This window comes from Ptychodera flava, chromosome 19 (assembly GCF_041260155.1).
Source record: "Ptychodera flava strain L36383 chromosome 19, AS_Pfla_20210202, whole genome shotgun sequence".
In the NCBI taxonomy this organism is placed as follows: domain Eukaryota; kingdom Metazoa; phylum Hemichordata; class Enteropneusta; family Ptychoderidae; genus Ptychodera; species Ptychodera flava.
Window position 1 is genome coordinate 29,089,238 of NC_091946.1, and position 24,357 is coordinate 29,113,594.

Consider the following 24,357-nt stretch of genomic DNA (forward strand, 5'->3'; position numbering starts at 1 on the left):
AGGCAGTGTAATCTAAAGATGCTACTTTATTCCACTATACACTAGGCTACTGTACAATAGCTGGAGGTGAGCTGGAGACTGACCAATATCCATGTAGGCCAAAACAGATATACATGCCCTCATGAATAGTAATGACAGCTCCTGAATAATAATGACATGACACTCTGTCACAAAAAGTTTATAAGTCTTTCAATTTTGAGACAAGTACTCTGCAACATGTCAATCACCAAAAACAGCCACTTCATCAATGTTAGTCCCTGTCAAAATATGCCGCCACTTACCCCTTCTTTTTTCTTTTCAGCTTCACAAGTCAGAGTAACAGACTCATCTGGAAACTTTTCAATAACGCCATTGTCACTCAGAGTGTCCAAGGTGAACTTCTCCAGGTCCTGGTATGATGTCTCACATCGTACATAGTCAGCATCAGGGGCACAGTAGTTTGTCTCATGACAAGGTTGGATACCTGAAGAAATTATGTGAAACAATATGACGATTCTGCTTGGAACGAGACATACATGTATACTGAAATACGCTGGTAAACCCAAATGAACGATTCTTAGTTTTAGCCTTGGAAATACAGCAATGATATCTTTGTAAAAGGTTTGTTTATCCTTATATGTTGTCTGTTCATTTGAGACAAGCACAGTAATTACTAAGGTACACCACCTTGCTATCTATTTTTGTTTTCAAAAGATAATTCTCACACCTTTTGTACTTGTGATTTCAAAACCTTGACTGATCTACTAAGGCATGGCATATATTATCACAGATATTGCATTGAACAGAAGAACATAATACTTCAGTATATACAAATGGAGGAATATAGATGTATCTGTCAGGATGATTTGAAGCATATATGGTTATATGCCAATGGTGTAACACGTGACAGAGATGGGAAAAAAAATACATGGCATTGTCTAAAATTTCTCTAGAGGGCGCTATAGCATATATGTACATGTGCACCTCCAGGACTATAGGTGACACTGGACAGATTCATGTATTAACCCTTTCAAGCCTGAATCTGTATTAACAGGCATATATTCAGGTATGTTACAAGACAATAAGGCCTGAGACAGTTAAAATGCCAAACATTTCAAGAAAGAAGCAAAACAAGAGCTCCAAAGAAGAGCTGTTTTGAATTTTATATTCATGAATAGTGAGAAATCATTTTTCTATCAATACAGAAGCACAATTCAGTTTTAACCTTGTCATCATTGAAGAGAGCGACTGTGCCAGTTGTCAATTGCATATATGTATGCATACATGTATGTGTGAATTGGTGAAGGAAGCGCGATGACAAGGTGTATGTTATTCAAGCTATCAACATTCTGTTGCAGAACCGGTAGTAATTGTTTTGATATTCGCATGGGGAATCCTGGTAACATGACTGTGGAACCCTGGTAAAATATACTAGAGTAATGTACTGGATCAACAAAAACCCTTGTAAAGCATGGTGCAGTAAAGAGGTGTGCAACGTGTTTCATGTTACCTCCCTAGAACAGCATCAATCAGAACCATAACAACCTTTGGAACATGTCTCCTCAAAATCAGAAATGGTCTTGAATGTCAGATTCTAAGTGTGATTGTGCCCAGTGGCCATCCCTTTTTCTCAATTTTGCCTTTTATCCTGCATAATTGCAACAGTTAAACACTGACCGATGGCATTAAAATATTAAAATAAGGTGTTTGAGATGTTATGAAAAGGTAATGCCTTTTTAAACATGTGCGTTTTTAATTACTCAACATACATGATTACAGACTGAGTACAGGCTACTGCAGATGTATTGCAGATTGTTTTGACAGAATAACACCGTCTGAAAATGCTGTGATATGCCTAGCAAGACGGAAGATCATAAGGTCAAAGCTGGCACTCATATTCATGTGGCTCACAGGATTAATGAGGCATTTTCATGGCTTTGTCTACGCAGACCTAATAATTAGCAGCCAGACATTGAGGCAACACAGTTCAAGCCAGATTGATGATCTCTGAATTTATAGTCCACAAATGGATTGCCTATGGTCCAAATCGTTGACAGTAGTTTGGTACATTTTTTTCAAATACTGAAAAACTATTTTACACTGCAGCACTGAGAATTAGCACTCATAAAGCAGTGCTACTGTGATCAATTGTGACATCGACGAAAACCACAACTATGGTCTAAGACCAGTTTTGTACATTTATACACATTTGTCAGTACGATAGATCTACTCCACTGAACAGTTTTCTGTCTTAGCTCTGCAGTAGAAAAATTCACTACCTGGCCTCATCGTGCATTCATTGTCAAAGTACAAAATGTCAAACCACAGTTAAGTATGAATTTATCACATTCAAGCACATATGCATCTCAAAAAAGTTTTTCACAGAATGAAACCCTCTAATGCCCAGGCATAAAGTCCAGGGATTGCTTCATTACTAGTAGCAGTATATTTACATCTCATTATTGAACAAGTCAATTTGGAAAATTTATTCCAGTTAATTTCCCACTTCTGTACTTGTTTACGCAGCCAAATACTTTCTTTTTCCAGCTCCTTCCAACTCCTGGTCATATTGCCTTGCAGTTTACTTCAATCATTAAAATAAATGACTCGCTGTTCATAAAACTGATATGAATTTTCTATTCCAACAATCTACTGATTAGTAATTACTCTGAATCTGTGTGGCGCCAACCAATTAATTATGACCATTGTTTTAGGTCAAAGGTCATCACTCGAGCATTTTGCAAGATGTGAATACAGCATGATCATTTTCATGCTACTGTAATTGGCAGCAATATTTCATTCTTCAAAAATTTATATTTAATTACTGCTTTAACATGTTAAGTTACAACTAAGCACTCTGGTGCGAACACATGAACTATTAAATTTGCCTACAGTGGTACCAGTATGATATACATGTACTGTTCTGAGTGACACCGGCAGATGAGCCATTTCTTCATTAAATTTGGTTGCATCAATATTAATGCTTGTATTGATAATATTCATAAATATTAATGGTAGTAGTGAAAATGCTTGTTTCTGGACTGACTTATCACATAATATCAGCCCTGCCACAACCTCATACTGGTACAACCCCATTCTTGTCTGAGGTAGAGACAGGCTTATACCGCACATGGGGGAACAGGGAGACAGGATAATGATTATGTACAGCCATTCTTTACACATCTTATTCTTCTTATGTATAATTAGGCAAGAGAGACAATTCAATCACATGTGAATCTGTTACTATGACCTCAGACGGCACAAGACATACCTAATTAAAGAGTAAAATGTCTACCTTCCAGGCCATATTTTTGTTTGTTCCCAGGAGTCAGTTTGATGTATGTTGTTTGAAGCAATCCCAGGTTTATCTCACACACAAAACAATTAAGACGACAATGTCAGCAGATCCATCATACTGCCGTTTGAAACTGAGGCAGTTCATCTCTCCAGAGACTCATTCATTATCTACCCTACATTACCACTGAATATAAAATACATTGTACCTGTAAAATAATCTTTAAGGCAGAACGCACCTCAGGAACAGATATTCAGACACAAACTTTTACAATTCTTTTCTGACATACCACCCGTGGGGCGGGTGTTCATTTTAAAGCTCTTCATGTAAGAAAACTTAACTGGCTTAGTTTCCAAAATTTGAAAATATTATTTTTCTCTATAGAGTTACCACAGGGATGCGGCCATTTTGGATTTTAAATATTGGTAAATCTTGGGTTATTTGTTTCTCTAGTACCAACATTTGTGCTGTAGCCCTCGATTTTTATTCTTGATTTTGAAAGAGAATGGTTGACAGATTCCTTAAGGATAGTTTGAGAAAAGTTTAAATCTTTCACTTTCGCATACTACCTTAAGAGTGGTGAGGTTGATTAAATGTAAAATTTTCTTGAATTTTACAAACATTGCTCACTCAATTAAAATGGAACTCTTTCGGTGATTTTTTTTTATTTTCGTGTTGGCAGAGATATTATAAATAGTAGGTCATAATAGGATGTCAGTTTCTGCTTCACTGTATACGGGGAGAAATTTAAGTTCATCAAAACAGACGCATATATCTTATCCTACTGTCTCCTCTTATCAGCAATAACTTAATACTAGGTAAGTTTGGTTTAACCCTTTGCACCCTGACCCCCTGGTACTCTATGACGTCATCGGACATTTATGTCCAAGCCAGGTTCAAAGGGTTAATAAGCAATGCATAATTAATGAGTATTACTATCCAAATAGACTATAATAATAATAAGTGTGAAAGAGACACTGTTCATGAATTACATTTGACATATAACCGCAATCATACACCGTGGAGCAAGAAAAAAGCATTGTTGCAGCATAAAGACGGTACTACTCTCTATGGTTGTCGCAATATCATGGTTAAAGCATTCTAACTATCACATGATCTACGATAAAGGCCAATGGTAGGACTTTGACAGTTTTAACAGCTAAGTCTGGCTCAAAGATCACATTGGCAGATGCACTTTTCAGAAAGTATAATTATACAGTGAACAGGCTAAACTTAACCTACAATGACTGAAGTATAGTGGGTTCATTCTGTATATTTATTCACAGCAGTCATTAATACAAATAGAGTACCAACAGGAGAAGGAATGGACCCACTGTTGTTCAGATTTGCAAAAACTGTTAAATACCTGGTACCATTGGTTTCAGTGAATCTTTAGTCTGACTTATGTGTGTATATTAAAATACAGTGAACAGATATGACTCTACATGGAATGATCTGGCATACGATTACTCAACATTCAATGCTCATTACATATAGTTTGATGTAATTTGCAGACTATTAAAGGTTTGGAAAGGGGTAGCAGGTGTTCCCAATTCTGATGTCTATCGGTATTCATTGCAGTAATCTGCATAATGAATACAATATTATAAAAGATGGTCATGTTGTAAGAATTGGCCATTTTTTCTCAGTGAGTCAGGGAATAAAACGAAAGACTAATGGTTTGGAAAGTCCTTGCAAACGCAAGTACTTAGATCATTGCCCTCTGTTTTCATTCAATTGCTGAAATTTTATACATAATAAAATGTTTCATTTTTCTTTATGGGAAATGGTTGAAAAGAGATTAAAATCTACTTTCCATTCACCTTCAAGACTGATATTACAATATATATTCTCCTAATTTCAGTATATCAGCTATCACCTAAAACTAAAGAGCACAGCAAACAATACATTGATCTTGTAGAAGTTATATTAAATGAATGTCATGTATAAAAAACATCTTATCATACATGATACAAGCCTAAAAACCTGTGTTAAGTTTGTGCGTATAGCTTTACCCTTGATATCTCTCTAAAATAGTTCAAAGACATCTCATTTTTGTTGATTATCCATCCTTATCCTCTTCATTGTTTCATTTTATTGATCATGAATGCGGAGGAATATAGCCTCGACTGAACGTCTTGCTAACAGTTCATAAGGTGGTATTATTTGTCATTGTTTTTTATAGCGGCCCAGAGAAGGGACAAGGATCAAAGGACAAGGATCTAGCCAGTATTAGGAACACAACCGGTAACTTTAATCAGTGTCCAGCTAAAAGTGCGATCTTATCACTTAATTAACTTTGTGGTTAATTCAGTTTGCGGTTATAGCAACTTGCGCATAGACTTGACAAGTCTTTCTGATGGCAAAGTGGCAGAGGTATATTGCGGCAAACAGAAAGGCCTGTAGCTACATGGGTAGTAAGTGTTTTGACAGTCCATTAAATCACTGAGTGTCTGTGTTGGGAACATGGATAAGTATTACATTTTTAAATATACGGTACTTTTCAACCGTGCACCAAGGACTTAAAATTCATACACTCTTTCACCATGTGCCCTAAATTACCAAGTAGAGGTAGTGGTAATTCAAGCAGTATAAGGTGCTTTCTATTTCTGTGTTTATCTTGATCAGTAAACTGACCATCAAATCACTTGTTATCTTGATACATACATGTCGCTGTTTTCTCATGTTTGTTTTGCCATGGCTGCCAAAGGACTGCCTTGGCTAGCTTTCATTGTACTAACACTTACATTTCTGAGTAAATGAAATTTTGACAAGCGATAAAGAAAAGAGTTCAAAAGTATATATTATTCAGTTCTCTCAGGGCACAAACAGCCTCTTTCACTATTAATACTGATTGTCAAAGTCTCCCATGCTCTATGTATGCCGACTAGTTTTCTCATTTTTTCTTCTCATACTTGCTTCACTCAAACAACCAACCAGGGGTCTCATTTCATAACCAGGGTCTTCAAGACCGAATGACTAAGAAGGCACTGACAGTGACACTTAACACACAGTGAAAGATGGGCCAATACTTCCTGACTTGCCAGGAGCAAAGCACGTACTTCAAAAGAAAAGGAAAACACAAGCACAAGACTTTTAGAAGCAAAATATATCACTAGCGATACATAGAAACGTAATATCAGATGACAGATTCATACTGTATCATGAATCAATTATACAGGATCAATAAAGAGCCGTATACAACCATAATGCTAGTATTATGTACAAGAAGTCATTGGCACCCGAGGAATATAAGCCCCTGTCTGAAGAATGAAAAATGTATCTCAAACAAAACCAAAAAATATGATTTATAAGATTTTCTGAGAACGATGACTCACTGTTGTTATCTGTTATCTTAGATACTGAGAATTTTGTCAAGAAAAATAAGTCGCCAGGAATCAGTGACCGCATTTGTCAAGCAGTTTAAGCCAGTTTCTTGGATACAGTTGCCATAAGAAGGGGGTCATCTACCGGTATGGGATATTAATAATGATGATGACTCACATATGTCAGGGCTGAATGTGTCTGACATTTAAACACCGCATTTCCTTATCAGTTTGACTGCTACTCAGAAATACAGATATCAGATAAAGATACTGTATTATTTATATCAGTGTAACAAAATGATATCATTTATACTAATTATACCAGTACAGTACTGTACATTGGTAGATAATGTTGATATCTTCACCAGCATCTTTCAGTACAATCTAACATAAAGCTGCTGTGGTAGAAGAGCTAGTTCATGGCGCTGGAAAAAGTCTTTGATAAATGTGATGTACAGAACAGCTTGGACTTGTATTACTGTGCATGTAAATTATCTATAATTATTCTGTACAAATAAATATTATTTTTGAGCAGTAAATCTGCTATTCATGATCTTGCTGGGGTGGGTAAAAAGATATTAATTCACAATCCATATCAAAACAACATCACAACACTTCAATTCACTTGAGTTCGATGATTTTATGGCTCCACTATAAATTGTCAAGGACTGAAATATTGAATGTACAACCTACAGCAAAATATAATCCCCATTTTTACGCAAACTGGCAACACTCGATTACTGAGCATGTCAACATTTAAGCAATAAACCATATCAAGCAACAGTTCAGCATGAGATTTTGACTACTTCAAAACATAAATGCAAGAGCGATATCTGGTGCATATTTGGAGTGAACAGGTCAAAATCAAGTGGTATACCTGTAGCTGATTTGGTATTGCTATTATACATCATATCAGTACAAGTATATATAAATTCTAGCGTAAAATGTCAAAAAAGGAATTTTTCTCTTGTTGAGAGCTTGCGTGTGCTCCATGCATTCTGTACAGCAAATATAGCGCAGTTATTTTAACATGTTGACCAATCAGTTTGCTGTATTTGAACCATCAATATATTAATGATATAATACACCTTAGCATTACCTGCAGTGCCAATAGGACACAATAATACCTCTACAGAATTAACGGCTACCACTGACAAAATGAGTGATGCAGGAGATGCTGTAATCTTTAACTAAGTGCATGGCAGACAGTAATGTCTTTACCATCTACTGATTATGTGCATGTACCACAACCAACTTGTAGTTTGCACACAGGCATGACGATACTAAGATATATGTATTGTTGGGTATTATCTTTAGAAAACTACAAAAAGTTGCACATATTATAGCTGTACAGCATTAAAACTTCTATATGTTGTGACTTCAGTAATTCTGCTTGTCCACGCAATAGCTGTAACAGTGCCATATGAAGGTCATCATATTTTTGGTGGCAGTGGTGGGATTAAGTTATGCCATCCTTTCTACCGCTTTTTATCTATCATTCAATTTTGTTTGTAAATTCAAAAAGTTTTTAAAAAATACAGCCAGAGTATACAGGAAAAACACTTTGTATAGCTTTAACATTTGGGATGGGGAAAGTACTAAATATGTCTATCACTGTTTGTTGTAGTCTGTACACATAAATAGCTGGTATTTATGCAACACTAATTAATACGCCTGAATTCCTTGTGAAAGCAGGTGGAAGCATTGTGAATGACTCAGGTCTTCTTTTGTAAAGATAATGTATACATTTATACAATGTCAACCTACAAATGAATGGGTACGGATGTACATGATTTATTTTTGTCACAAATGTGCAGATATACCGGAAATTTTACAATGTTTAGCAAGGATGTGACAAATTGCCCATAGTAATTTTCTTGACTGATATCCATCTATATTAGGCTCCAATGTCAATTTTGTTATTTATATGCATGTTTACTGATATATTCCTAAATCATGCACAGGTGTTTCAGTCATGAAGTCTTGATCATGTTCTATTATGAGATGTTTAATGTACAGTATTGTATCGCATGTCATGGGCAGCTGAACAAAGCTTGAAATGAATTTGCTTCCTTCATCAACTTCCATTGGCAACTGCAACAATGAAGTCATGAGACAATAGACAACACAGGTACTCTACAGATTACAGCTGCATGTTCCTTTATATTGTTCTGATCTGTGACTCTTTGGTTGAATCTATAACATGACTTAATCCATGAGGGACATTAATTGAGGCACAGCAGATTTTGTCAATTCCCAGCATGAGATATCCCCTCATCAAATTATGCACCCATTACTCGAGGCAAGCATCAAGTGGGAAACTGCTGTGAATTCCACTGCAGACGTGCGCAGTGAGTTTAGTGAGTTTCATCTGCATGGCCTCTACTGTTGACCTGTATATATGACTCATCGCGATGGAAAGGCTCAGCTGACCGGTATCTTTGCCAATCCAGCAATCGGCTGTCAACTTTGATTTGAACACTTTTAACTTCACTTGACCCCTCTTACTGATGGTGGGCCTGCACAGTTCCCCACAGCTGCACACAGTTGGGAATTACCAGACTAGTTACTGGCACATCAATATGCCTTTAGCACGTTAAAAGAGCAGGGTTTGTGATTTCCTTTTCAGCACGCACTCTATTGAATAGCTGAAAATTCAACTTTTGACAATTTTATGACACACCTGTGTTCAGGTGTTTATGAATCAGTAAATTTAAAATACAAAAACATGTATCATTGGTAAAGAATAGGCTTTAAAGGAAGTAACAGGTGATCTACAGTTGTTAACAGGAAGTTGAAAATAGGAAATTAGATAGTTGTGAAATTTGAGCATCTAAGGAATGCCAGTAATATGTCACTAATAGACATGAGCATTGCATATTACTGACAGACTAAATATACTTTGTACATAATGACAACTGGTTTTCTTTTTTGTTTTTTGGACTGTTTATTTTTCCTTTTTTTTGTTTATTGTTATTGTTATTCTTGTTTTGTTTTGTTTTTGGATATTTTTTTTTTTTTTTGGGGGGGGGCATGAACAAGTTCATTGGCAACCAATACCCTAGTACCAGGAAGGGTCAAACATACATAACCTCTAACTTGCACAGTATATTTTATTCTTTGGGCAAGAATGAATGACTACTGGTATAAATGACTTGTACGTTACAATTAGTTTGCATTACACAGGCGCCATGCACTCACCCTACATAGGGCCATGATACGATTCATGAAGACAAATTTCTCAACCTTACTATATGTCTTGTCTGAATCACAGTTCCCTGTCCAGTTTACAAGCAGATGATGTCAGTGAAACACTGCAGGATAAAAGTCATGAAGCCACTTGCAACTAAGATGTATGTTCACTGCATCAACCTGGTACCAAATAAACCAGGCGTAAATTGAGTGAAATTGCCTTTGTATAGCCATGACTCATTTGAGAGTAATCCACTTGACAGGGTGCTGGCTACCGTTAGTGACGGACAGGTGCATTATTTCTTTGAGCGATCATATTGACAATTTGAAAAGCTTTCCAATATGGCACTGAATACTTTGCAGTGCACTTTGTTTGTCTTTATCATTTCACATTATCATCAAATGTCAGAAAAGTCAATATGTAATATGATACATAAAGACCGTAGTTTATTACATTATCTGGGCACATAGGATTTCTTCGGCCAACTGTTATCTTTTATATTTTGCTTGAGTTTGAATGTTTTCTTCTGTCCTATATCCAGTGAACAGTGACAAGTTGATATTTGTGGTCAGCTATGACAATCTGCCTACATTTGAAAATTTTCCTCCTTCCTATATCTGATGCACAATGTCAAGCTGACGTTTGTGACGTACATGCTTCCTTCATTTTCCTTTTAACCCTTCAACTTAAGGACCAAAGTCAATTTTTGTTGCCCTTATAAAATTTACCTCTGTCAATTTTTGTCAGATTTTTGCCAAAATTTTGATGAAAAACTGTGGCCAATGAAATGTTCTGTTCATTTGGTCTAAAATTATCAGAAAAATTACACAAAAGTTCATAAAAATTGCTAAAATTTTGGTGGGAAAAATACAGCACTCAAAGGGTTAATACAGGCAAATATCGTTGTGCATGTTCTTGGTTTAGATGTTCAAAATTTGTTACAGTAGAATAGTCCCACTTCCTTATAATCCACACGTTGTGACTTAGTTGTTGGATAAATAGAAACCAAAAGAATTAAATGCATGGATAATGGAAAAGTACAAATTTGTGTAATAGAACATTTTGCTGTTAGATAAAATTTCAAATAACTGCACCTTCAAAAATGAGAAATGATTTAATAAATCCAGCACAAGGCTTAATCCAACAATTTGTCTTCTAGTATTTGAATGTCTTCTGACAAGTCAATTCGATGACTGAGTCTATTGAGTAATTTCCTTCATAACTTGTGGCAACCCACAAAGATACTGACTTGGTCATTTCGTTTTGCCTTTGATGTATGCTGACATAATATTAAATCATGCCCAGTGTCAACTGGAGATCCGTCTATGAATCTCTTCGAAGTTCTGACTCAATTCTCAGTAAAATCTTGAGGGAAGCCACTCATCAGGTAAACAGTGCTTCATGAAATTTTATAGGGTATTTTTCCCCATGATAACGTGTCTTGGATTTTATGACATGGGACATCTAATCCAAAAGCAAATATATTTAGTATTATATTGCTGCCTGCACAGAACATCAAACTTTCTCAGCAGTTGGTAGCTTTTCCTTGGGATTAAACTTTCAAAAGTTTCCTTCAAAGATTTTCATTCTGTCAGATATATTACTGTATATCACAATACTCAAAAATCACATAGTATAGATGCAATAAAGATGAGCTATCACTCTAACACTGTGACTGGAGTAGGAAGGTCTGCTACTTTAATGCTATTCTAGCCATTGCAATATACATAAATTCCCCTAGAGGGATGTCTGGTTTGTCTACCTTTTCCCTTCTTACATCATTGAAAGATGCAATAAATGTTCATTTCTTAGGATGATCCTTTCAATTAAAATATTCTTTACCTATCTTGAATACAAAACTTCATTATTGCAATGACCTACAAATATACAGTTAGTAAATTGTGATATTTTAATCTACATATACATGTAGAAATATTTGCAAACAAACAAGTGAAAGAAATGTTTGTAGCTATTAACTTTTTACTGATGAACAGATGTAATTTGATTTGTTTGTTAGGTTGACTTCAAGCTGTAAGTATTAAGATAGCAAAACTAAAGAAAACTTCACCCACATATTACCCCTTGTAATATATGAATAATATGTGCATATGGACTTATTTCTATGAGTGTCATTTTTCTGGTACCACAGTCATGTGTGATGGCGTTCCAATAATTTTATGCCTATTACATGATACACTATGTCTATTCATAGTCCCTGAGAGAACTGCAGCACACTTGATGAATCTTAATGCTCCTTCAGATTCATGGCTTTGTTTTACATGTACTTACAGACAATCATCAGAGGTCGCAAGGTCAAAGTCATTCATGGATTCAGGACTGAATAGCCATGACTGACATGTTTTGATTGCCTCCCATTTTAGATGCGTCATTGACAGCAGTCTCACCTTAAATTACACTGGGACCCACTTTACAGCAGCCAGATTCAGTCGTGAGACACCAAGTAGATAATTGTCACCATCTAATTAAATTTGATGAGTTTCCGAAGGGCATTACAGCTCCACGTTTAGCAGATAGTCAGGAAAATCAATGGGGTGAGAGGAAATGATCACACTACCATTATAGCTGGTTGCTATAACAAGGACTTGAATGCATTCATGAGAGAAGAGTATGTCTCCTGACCAGACAGAGAACAACGTGAAGTGTCTGTACCGGTATAGGGATCTGGGCAGGATGATTTGATTGATATCATAGCTGCTACACCTGAGTGGCCTTTACACTTTAATGCATAAATAAGACTCCACATTTGTTTCCGTAATATCTTATCCAGCATATAAAATCTCCATCAAACTTTCAAAATTACTTGAGAACAGTACAAGTTTTAAGTGGACAGAAAAGAGTATATCCTAAATTTTATATTTACTCTGGGCATAACATTCTCAGCTCTGCCAAATTAAAACTATGTTGACATAATGATACAACCAGACCAAGAACTGAAAACATGAACCACCTGTTGTTGACCTTGTTTCCGGTGTCAAATGATTCCGGTACAACAGTATATCATGGCAAAGATTAATGAATAAAATTCATCGGTAACTTTCCTTTCGAATGTAAAAACCTTTCAAGTTGTACCAGGTTGTATATTTCTGATTTTTCTAGTGGATTTACAAAATGACTAGTGGTGACTTTAGTGACTCCTGAACTCCACATCAGAATCAAAAGACTGGAAACACGTATTCTCTACAATGATAAACACTGACATGCATTTGTTTATACACTTCACATCATGTTAAGATGCTTTGCTGTACTAAATTTGAATAATTGCTACTTGCATGTAGAAAAAAACAGCTTGGAAAATAAAATGACCGCTTTATTTGATCATATTGTAATAGTAACAGGTGCCACATATATCAGTATAAACTGGATATGTCTGTAATACAAAGCATCTGACACAAGTCATCGTTGATGACACAGTCCCCGCTTATCCATTTTGTTATAATCTTTTGTGTCTCCGTAGCTGTGGTCTAGGTCGCTGTGGAATGACATTGATGCAACAGGTGCATCAGGCCTGTGATTTGCATAATAAAGTAATCTGAGGAACGTTCAATAAATGACTCATCTCTGCCGGTAATGACCACTGAAGGAACTTTTGATTACATCACACATAACGATGCCCTCACTGCCTCTGGTGTCATGACAGCACATACTATACACATGGTTTGGTGGAATTTTCGAAATGGTATGGGATTGGGTACGTTGTTGTAATCAGCCATCAGCCATTTCGGATCATATAATGAAACAAATTAATGTGCACAAGAATGCAGCCATAGTATTTTATCTTCGTATCACGTTTGAACAAAATCAGTCCATCGAGGGACAGTGACCTATGTTTATGTTTCAAGGACATAAAAAAATCACACCAAAATTGAAATCAAATGGCTGTCTATTGACCATATGGATCATAATGTATGCCATAGTACTTTATCTTTGTACCAAGTCTCAACAACATTGGTTAAGGAATATTTGCATATGATTAAGCCTCGAAGACATGAAAAAATCCAAAAATGACCATCCGGCAGCAATATTGGAAAAAAATGACAATCTGGCAGCCATATTGGAACATGTCACGAAGTACATTGACATGTATGCCATAGTGCTTGATCTTTGTGCCAAGTTTGGACAAAATGGGTGTAATGACCTTTGAATTACGCTTCAAAGACATGCAAAATTCCAACAAAATGGCAGTTCTGCAGCCATATTGGATCCTATCGCAAGGTTAATTGATACATGCATATGCATGCCATAGTACGTGCTTTGCCTTTGTGCCAAGTTTGAACAAAATCGGTTCAAGGATGTTTGAGTTACGGTTCAAAGACATGAAAAATTGCAAACAAAATTGCCGCCTTGCGGCCAAATTGGATCATATCGCAAAATAATTTGACATGCACATGTAGGCCATAGTGTTATGCCTTTGTGCCAAATTTGAACAGAATCTGTTCAGGGATGTCTGAGTTATGGTCCAAAGACATGAAAAATCGCAAACAAAATGGCCGCCTCGCAGCCATATTGGATCGTATCGCAATATAATTTGACATGCACATGTAGGCCATAGTGTTATGCCTTTGTGCCAAGTTTGAACAGAATCTGTTCACGGATGTCTGAGTTATGGTTCAAAGACATGAAAAATCGCAACAAAATAGCCGCCTCGCGCCCATATTGGATTGTATCGCGAAATTATTTGACATGGATATGAAAGCGATAGTGTTATGCCTTTGTGCCAAGTTTGAACAGAATCTGCACAACGATGTCTGAGTTATGGTCCAAAGACATGAAAAATCGCAACAAAATGGCCGCCTCGCGGCCAAATTCAATCGTATCACGAAATAAATCGACGTGCATCTGTAGGTCATAGTGCTATGCCTTTGTGCCAAGTTTGAACGAAATTTGTTCAGCAGTGTCTGAGAAACTGTTGATGACGGACGGACGGACGCACGGATGCACGGACGGACGCACGGACGGACGCACGGACGGACGCACAGACGGGACCCAATCTATAAGTCCCTGCCGGACTTCGTCCGCGGGGACTAAATAACTTCCTTTTATACCTTCCTTTTGTGAATATGACGATACCCCATTGTGAGTATGGGCTTTGTCTGATATCTGTGTGCATCTATCAAGAGTCTGAACAGATTCACATGAAAGTTTGAATGATAGGATTTGAATGACAATGAAGATTTCATTATCATATCGTAGCATGTAAATCTTGTTGCGTTATTCAAAAGGATGTTGTGCTATTCAAAAGCATGTTGTCTGTTATTCACAAGCATGTTGTGCTGTTCGAAAGCACATGTTGTGTAATTCAAAAGCAAAGTTTTTGCAAAATAGACTCAGCATTATCTGAATTGGGTTCCAGATGGACTGACATGGATCAATTGATGGATGCATGATAACCAAATCTTTGCATTCCCATTCAAACTTCACAACTGACCATGGGGATGAACAATGAAAATAAATGGGAAGATTAAAAATTACTTTCCGACTATTAAAATAAAAAGTGATACCATAATTATGGACTAGCTGAGTCTACTATGTATTCTGCAAAGATAGGTGACTGCATATCATATACCATCACACAGATGATTACATCATTGTCTATTTTTAGAAAATGCGGTCAGTTGCCAAATATTAGTATGCTACCAGTATTTGTTAATGTGCAAAAAGTTGACTTTCAGAATGTCATATCTAATACTGAAATTCAAATGTTTTGTAGCGCTGTATTAAATATTAACAAAGTATTAACCAGCTCTGAGGAAATCAATATTGTTTTTGTAAAATGAAATCTCTCAACTGTAGCAGGGGAAAAAAATATGGTGACAGATGTACCTGTACAAGGCAATAGGAATACTCTAAGGGCAAGCTGATTGTTAGACAGAGTCTTGTTACCTGCGATTGCCTGAGTCATACACTTAGATGTCTCAGTCCTTTGGCACAATGCAGCAAATGCGTCCTGAATTAATGAGCCATCTTTCACGTCAGCAGAATTACCGGGTATTGATGTACCGGTAGCGCCAACTATCACATGACCGACAATCAGAGGGTCGAGCTAACCATTAAATTTCCATATTACGCCATTGGCAATAAAACCCAAGTATTTTATAATATACAAGAAGTTTTTTGGAAGTTGTGATTCAGGATGACTCATGCACTAAGTGCCTAAAAACTTGATTTGCAGCTCTTTAAAAACTCCTACCAGTATACCAAGTATTTCTCGGAACATATTGATGTTGGTGTGAATTTCAAAATTATGTGAGTGTTAAGTGCTGTCCAGTTCGTATATGTCATGCACAATGAACGCAATATTGCTGTTGAAAACTGGATGACAAGATGCCATGTGAAGGTTAATGACTTGTGGTTCTAAGCCTACTATACAATACCAATCAAGCGAAATAAAGTACACTATGTATTGTTGGGGTTCATTTTAAAGCTCTTGGTGTAAGAAAACTTTCACTGGCTTAGTTTTTGGAAAATCAAAAATTTTATTTTTTTCTCCATTGAGTTAACACAGGGATGGCGGACATTTGAATTTTAAATATTGGTAAATCTTGGGTTATTTGTTTCTCTAGTAACAAAATTTGCATAGTGACCCCTGATTTTTATCCTTGATCTACTAAGAGAATGGCAGAATATTTCATTAAGGAAAGTTTGAGCAAAGGTATAAGTCTTTCACTTTTGCGGTGCATACTACCTTAAATCACACTATACTTCTCTGAAACTCATAGACAAATACTTTCTCACTCAAATATAGTCCAAAAACTACTGTTCTATGCAGGCATAATGACAATGAGCATCTATCTGAAAAGTAAAAAAAAATGAAATTACGCTTGATTGGCCATCAATTCATCTTCCTAAGAAGATGAAAATGCTAAATTCAAGGTACAAAGTATCAATACATGGTTGACTTGTTGTTATTCCTGGTAAATATCAGATGAAATGCTTTCAAAAGTTGTTATGTTCAGTTCATTGAACTGCATCAAAAAATAATTCTCTGACCTAGCGGGCACTACTAAAGATTTACATCAGCAATATGCACATGGGTGGAATTACTGATTGTACTAGTTTTGAAAATGTGTGACTTAAGTCACATGATGATGATGAAATAAAAACAATTACCCTATTTAACAATGATAAGCTGTTTACATGCATATTAAAAGAAACATCAATCTTTCATTGACTGAAATAAAGTTTATTAGAATTTTAGACACTTGAGTTAGACCTCAACATTTGTATGCTGTTTTCAAAGTTATTATTTTCACAGATATCAAATTAATGTGTATGACAAAACCAAATTAAGAAATTGTCTTTTCACATGTATGAATGTATGATTTTTCTATATATGTTGCCTCAACACACTTTAGCATGGTGAAAAGTTGGAGACTCAGATGGATGACAAATACAAACTTTTGTAGTTTCATTGCACCTTGTCGATGAAAACTGGAAATGTTACCACTATTTGCAATACTAAATTTTGTCATGCATTTGCTTTAATACGTACATTGTGTAACCTTCATGTAAATTTCTGTGATCCATATATACATATTTTTATCTCGCATGTGTTTCATGCACACATTGTAACTTTTTACAGCGCTCAGAATTCACAATATCTGCTTTCATTCTTATGATATACCACAGTATGTTTATGTGCATTAGAAAACAGGCCCTCAGAAATTATAACTCCGTAATCCTGTATTCAGCTCGGAAAATTTGAAAAGAATGTCCTCTAAATAATTCTGCAATATTGTACATGTATGATCTTGTCTTCTTTTTCACTTTGGCAGACTTCATGGATTTTCCCTCTAGAAATAAATGTCGACTTTTCAAGAAATTTATTTGCCTTATCTCTTTAGAATTTATGAAGCCAAAGGGAATCATAATATCATGTGTATGTTTCTTTTGAGCATATTAATCATCTGATATACAGAGCGTAAACGCAGGACAAAAAAAATTTCCACTGGCTGCACCAACTGGGATTTTACGGAAATGTAACTTAAACAGATTGGAACTGGCAATGCCAGTCCCCCTTAACTGCTGCATTTTGATATCAGTGCCAGACTTCAGGGCAAATTTAATTGTTATTAAGGTAGTTCACACTTCAAAAATGAAAGACTTAAACTTTTGCTCAAACTTTTCTCAAACAAATTTTAAACCATTCTCTTTCAATATAAAGGAAAAAATTTGGGTCAATATGCAAATTTGGTACTAGAGAAGCAAATTATCAGAAATTTACCAACATTATAAATTTCGAATGGCTACCATCCCTGAGTTATCTCTATGGGCAACAAATAAATTAACTGATTTTCAAAAAACTTTATGCAGACTCACAGTGAAAATTTTGTTCACTCCACAAGCTTCAAAGGGAGACCTTCAAGTGATACCAGAAGAATATAGTAAAAAAGTTTGTGAGTTAGAATACAGTGTCTGTATCCAAGGTGCATTCTTCCTTAAACTGACAGTTTTTTAAATTTATACAAATGACAACTTTTGCAAAATGTTGAATCGTTCAATAAAGGTGCAAGGTGGTTGAAAGCACATTCAGACAGTAAAATTCTTATCTCTGTGGGGTTTTCCCATTTGACAGATTGTTGCATGAAGTTTATACAACCTACACTTAGGCAAAAAAAATGATTTGTTTCTGGTCACCACCCACATCACTTCAAAGTGTGCGCATCAACTCTTTTTTTCCTCTTTTCATTTGCCCATATGGAAAAAAGGGGAAAATGTATCAAATTCCACCAAATATTTTTAAAAAAATTTTAAATCACATCGCTGAATCATTTTTGCCACATTTCAATGACCAGAGAAAACCTATTTTTATTTTTAGCCTTAGTTTAATTTAGTTGCTAACCTCTGAAGCCACTTGATTAACTTTTAATCTGACCAATGCCAATCATGAAACCTATTTTCCCCCAGAGCTAATCCCAAGCTGCTGTCAACTTCTGTCAAGTTAATCAAAACACATTATGTAATTGGCCCGCTTGGATTTGAAGTAGCCGAAGTGTCGCAAAGTTAATGAAGAGATAGTAAAAAATTTAAATTTTGTATCTTTATATGAAAAATTCAACATCATTCATGTAAATGCTGTATGATTCAAAAAATTTACAACCTGCACAATCAGATAACACACCTGACACACGCAAGACGTAGTCTCATATCATTTAATTAAGCCCAAAAGCCTTGCCATTACAGTGCCCTATAGATCATTCTTTTCATACTTCCTGTCATGGGAGTAAGCCATTAAACGGGTTTCTTAGTATCTTTACAACAAATCTCCTCCTTATTTGCATACTATGACGATGAACATCTGGGCCTATTATAGCTTAATCCTTGAAACTTGTGTTGGTCAACACATCCCAACAGTCCGCCTATTACAGCAATTTGTCTCCTCTAATTATTCTAATCTAAGAATACATTATTGGGATAATCATTTTTAACATATTTAACTCATCATCTGTCTATTTTTTGATGTCCACTGTTACAAACACAGAAAACATCCATTATTTGCAATGATGGTACTTTATTGTCAGCAGATGATTCTGAAATGATGGCGTAAATTTACATATGACAGAGGTGAAAAACTTTGCAAATGATGATGGTAAAACTGAACACCACAAGTTTCTATAGCTCAATCACTGAGAACTTCTTTTGATATATTGTTCAATCACAGATACAGATGTGATACTGTACTATGCCGCTATTTGCAATGCTACAAGAGCATTTGCTTTTCCACGCCTTCTTCAGTAAAGAACATTAAATGCACTCATTCACTATTGCTACATATATGCAAGCAACAACAAAAACAAAACTGCTGTATCCATTTAGTGATGAATATGACAACATCAAATCTGAGAATCACGCGTACAAGTATATCTGTGGAAGATATCAAATTTTCAAAAGTCAAATGTCAAAAAAGCTGAAAACCAAAACCTCTCTTTTCTGTATCTATGGGCACAATATTTCTCATTCTTTGAAAGCTCCACAGCTAGTTTCCAATTTCATCAAAGACTGGACTTGCACTGAATTAATTAAAGAATGAAGGACGCATCCAGGTATACGGTGACAAATGCAGGCAATGTATTACTTTCCACTGAAAGCGTTTTGTCTCTCACCTGCAGTGCACGTAACATGTGACTTCATTATGATACATGTGTCATCAATTACAAACCTGTGAAAAGAGTTTTTTCATCTATGTCTTTCCTCAATAAAGTTTTATCTTACCTTTGATTACAGCAACCTCCTGTTGTTTATTTAATTTATTGTCACTTAAGGGTGATCAAGCCACTAAATTGTCATCAAACAATGTGCTTTATATCCTTGGCATTGAAAGATAACCCCCAGAAAAAGGAGCAAAAGAAAAGACAGGTCACCAGACTTGTTTCTCATTGTAAGCTCTTCAAACATACAAACTTTTCCCAGGATGTTTTAAGTTTAACTCTATAAATTGGACATGAACAATTTCATTAGAATGCTTTATTTGTTCATTAAAGACTTATTACCTATACTTCATTGTACATAATTTATAAACCAGCCATGCTCTGCCCTTTATATTTAAAGGGACAAAAACTGAAATACTTTCAAATAATTTACCATAATTTTTATTTTATGCACTGAAATTCATTGTTGCCACAATTTTCATATTTCTCAACTGTTTGTTTCATATTTGCATATATTGATGGTTATTTATTGAGTTGTACATTGATGAAACAAGTCATCGTTGATGACACAGTCCCCACTTGTTAATGGGTACTTTGATTACAGGTCCTCAGAGAGGATAGAGTCCTCTTCATAAGTTCTGTGATAAAAATACTGTGATAAAAATACTTTTGAATAAATTCGCTTGATACATGTCTGAGTTCAGGACATGAAAAAATCATAACAAAATGGCCGCACAGCAGCTATATTGAATTGTATCACAAAACAAATTAACGTGCAAATGTATGACCAATCGTATCACAAAACAAATTAACGTGCATATGTATGACATTGGTCAATCTCCTTTTACCAACTTTGAATAAATCGCTTGATACATGTCTGAGTTATGGTTCTGGACATGGAAAAACGCAATAAAATGGCCACACGGCGGCCATATTGGATCGTATCACAAAAAAAATCAATGTGCATGTGTATGACATAGGTCAATGTCCTTGTACCAAGTTTGAATAAAATCGGTTGAGATATGCCTGAGTTATGGCTCTGTACATGAAAAAATCGTAACAAAATGGCCGCACAGCGGCCATATTGGATCGTATCACAAAACAAATTAATGTGCATAGCTATGACATTGGTCAATGTCCTTGTACCAACTTTGAATAAAATCTGTTGAAACATGCCTGAGTAATGGCTCTGTACATGAAAAAATCATAATAAAATGGCCGCCTGGCGGCCATATTGGATCGTATCGCAAAACAAATTGACGTGCATATGTATGACATAGGTCAATGTCCTTGTACCAACTTTGAATAAAATCGATTGAGATACGCCTGAGTTATGGCTCTGTACATGAAAAAATCGTAACAAAATGGCCGCACGGCGGCCATATTGGATTGTATCACCAAAAAAATTGAAGTGCATATCTATGACATTGGTCAATGTCCTTGTATCAACTTTGAATAAAATCAGTTGAAACATGCCTGAGTTGTTGCTCTGTACATGAAAAAATCGTAATAAAATGGCCGCCTGGCAGCCATATTGGATCGTATCACGAAACAATCGACGTGCATCTGTATGACATATGAAGTAATCCTTGTACCAAGTTTGAATGAAATCGCTCCAGGCATCTCTGAGATATCTGCGTGAACGGACGGACGCACGGACGGACGCACACACGGACGCACGCACGCACGCACGGACATGACCAAACCTATAAGTCCCCCCGGACGGTGTCCGTGGGGACTAAAAAGTTAGGGGTCACCAGACTTCTGTACAATATAGATATTGTTAAAGTATACACCTCTGAACAACCCTCCCCCAAGCAGCTTTCATTTTAAGCAATTTAAATTATCATTAGGTTTTCATACTTTTTTTAAAGAATAGCTATTTTTTACCCCACCCTTATCTTATCAGCTGCATATATCATTCTACTGTCCTTTGAAGTGAAAAGAAAACCTGGCAGAAGTGCAACTGAGTGTGTCTAAACACAGTTTGCCCTGTAGTGAAATTACCCATAGTGCATTGCAACATGCCACATATTCCTTTGAGAAATGCTGAGAGAGTTTATAATATTTGGGGTATACAAACAACAAAAGATGCTTTTTATTTTCGCTAGACGATTACAATAAAGTCAGCTGACAAAATATTGATTGCAAAATTCTTCACCTATGATGTATCAAGTGGCTCGATTACCCTTGCTGGGAGGTTTTGTTCTTTCATGTATCCTAGAACTAGTAGAGGAAGCTGATCATTTGAAGTTTTTTATCAGAAATCAAATGAGAGATAAATTAAGCTGGAACCTTTAATCATTCAATACTAATTAAAACAATTTTTTAATTTTTCATAATGTATTGTTTGTGTATGTGAGAAAAGGGGCAATTTTCCACATAGTCTACGAAGACCTGTGCAATTTCTCACTTGTGTAAAGTATGACTATGAATGTATAATTTTACTTTGATAATTTTACTTTGCAACATACTTTTTGAGACGAAGGCCTTTCATCGATCATACAATGATGCATCTAAACTGAAGGTTACATTTTGTAATAGACAGGGCCAAGGTTGACTTACAAGTCATTGACATACACAGAGCATGTTGAACTTCATCCATTATGCGTTCCATCACTGAGAAGGAAACTTACACAATTATCAGTGTTAAAATCGCTGTGCCGAGCTGATAAGATGGATTTTTCCCCTAGGGAAATAACGCTGAATAACTTTTTACCTGTAGCCCCGGGTCCTCATGTATGATTGAAAAATTCATGAATAAAAAAGAAACAATGCTAATGACGTCCTACTTCATTCCAAATAATATTCGGTGATTGGTAATGTATATAATGTAATCAGCTACAGCTGTAAAATCAGCACGCAAGTGCAATAAAAACTGAGTATCACAAATGTATTTGAACAGAGAATCTGTCGCAACAAATCAAAGTGAAATTTAACCCAGAATTTTGTATGTAATCATGCAGTTTTGTGTACGTGTCCTTTAGGCGTACATGTACATCATCATTGTCTGTCGACGCTTACTAATCAGAACACATTGCATTTTGAATGACCCGCTCAGCTTGACCTGTTTCTTTCACATATTGCTGTAATCTACTGTCATCTTTTCCACATAAAAATATCAATTTATATTAGACTGAATATTTGCCGTATTTGGAAATGTATTTTTGCACACCAGAGCGGGCGTGTCCAGTCTGGACACAAGCTTTAATGGTCAACCATATGGCTATACATCTCTGAGTGTTAACGACAATTTATTAATCATTTCTTGTGGTAATGCCAGGCATTTTCCTCCAAACCAGTTTAATGTACACCACATCAAAATAGTACAATATACTTATGAACTGCATAGTGCTTGGCAAGATTTATCCAATACACTTTTATTATCTGTTACATAAAAACCTGAATAACTGAAATATGAAAATGTTCTTAATGTTTGTTGAAAATTCGAAAGAAAAAACAAAGTTTAATTTCGTGTTAATTTTAGAGTGAGCTCGGATTAGTATTTTCAAAAATTTGATCATCCTTTTTCATCCATTATCTGATGTTTGTCTCATTTGAATATATTCATGAGCTGCTGAGCATTATCTTGATTTGTAACTACATGCAGTCACTGGTGACAAAAGACAATTAGTGACAATCAATATGAAACGTGTCACACGTAATTCGTACTTGAATACCTAGCTCATTTAAATGACAGTAATTGGTTGGAACATACTCTTGTTCAACTATACCAATATGTGACATAATTTCATCTGCAACATTCAAAAATGAAAATAAAATATATTGAAAAATCTGGAAAGTTGAGGAAGAAGTAAATGATGTTTAACAAAATATTACTTAATAATGATGAAGGAAAAGCATATTCAATGGTTCTTTTTTAAGGTAGTTTATGCCTTGAAAGTGAAAGACATACACTTTTGCTCAAACATTCTTCAATAAAACATTCAACCATACCGTACTCTTACCAAATCAAGAATTAAAATCAAGGGTGACACTGCAAGTTTGGTACGAGAGGAAAAATTACCTGACATATACCAATTAAATGGCCGCCATCCCTGTGTTAAATCTATGAGGAAAAATAAAAATTTTCAAAAACCTAAGATGGTGAAAATTAACCACAAGTGGTAGATCAGAAAAGAATTGTAAAAATGTGAGTCAAAATAGCGTCCCCGAGGCACATCCTACCTTAAGACTTAAGTACTGTGATAGCTCTATACAGATGAAACAAGATGATAGGACAGCTGTATGTACATGTAAGTAAATATGGGCATTTATAGATGTGTACATGTCATACAAAAAGCCTTGGACTGGAGACACAGTGTCTCTGACAATGTGAATGAACTGTCGGAGAGTAAACGGACTACATACTACTTTGCTTGGCAAACTTTCCCTTGT

General features: G+C 35.7%; 1 protein-coding gene across 1 annotated transcript in view; it reads right to left on the reverse strand.

Annotated features, from left to right (window-relative positions):
• Positions 1-24,357, reverse strand: part of LOC139119177 (uncharacterized) — an 87,234-nt gene that overhangs the window by 17,851 nt on the left and 45,026 nt on the right. The window contains exon 2 of the mRNA XM_070682842.1: positions 282-463. Coding sequence (XP_070538943.1) covers positions 282-463 — 182 coding nt within the window. The remainder of the gene's footprint in view (positions 1-281; positions 464-24,357) is intronic.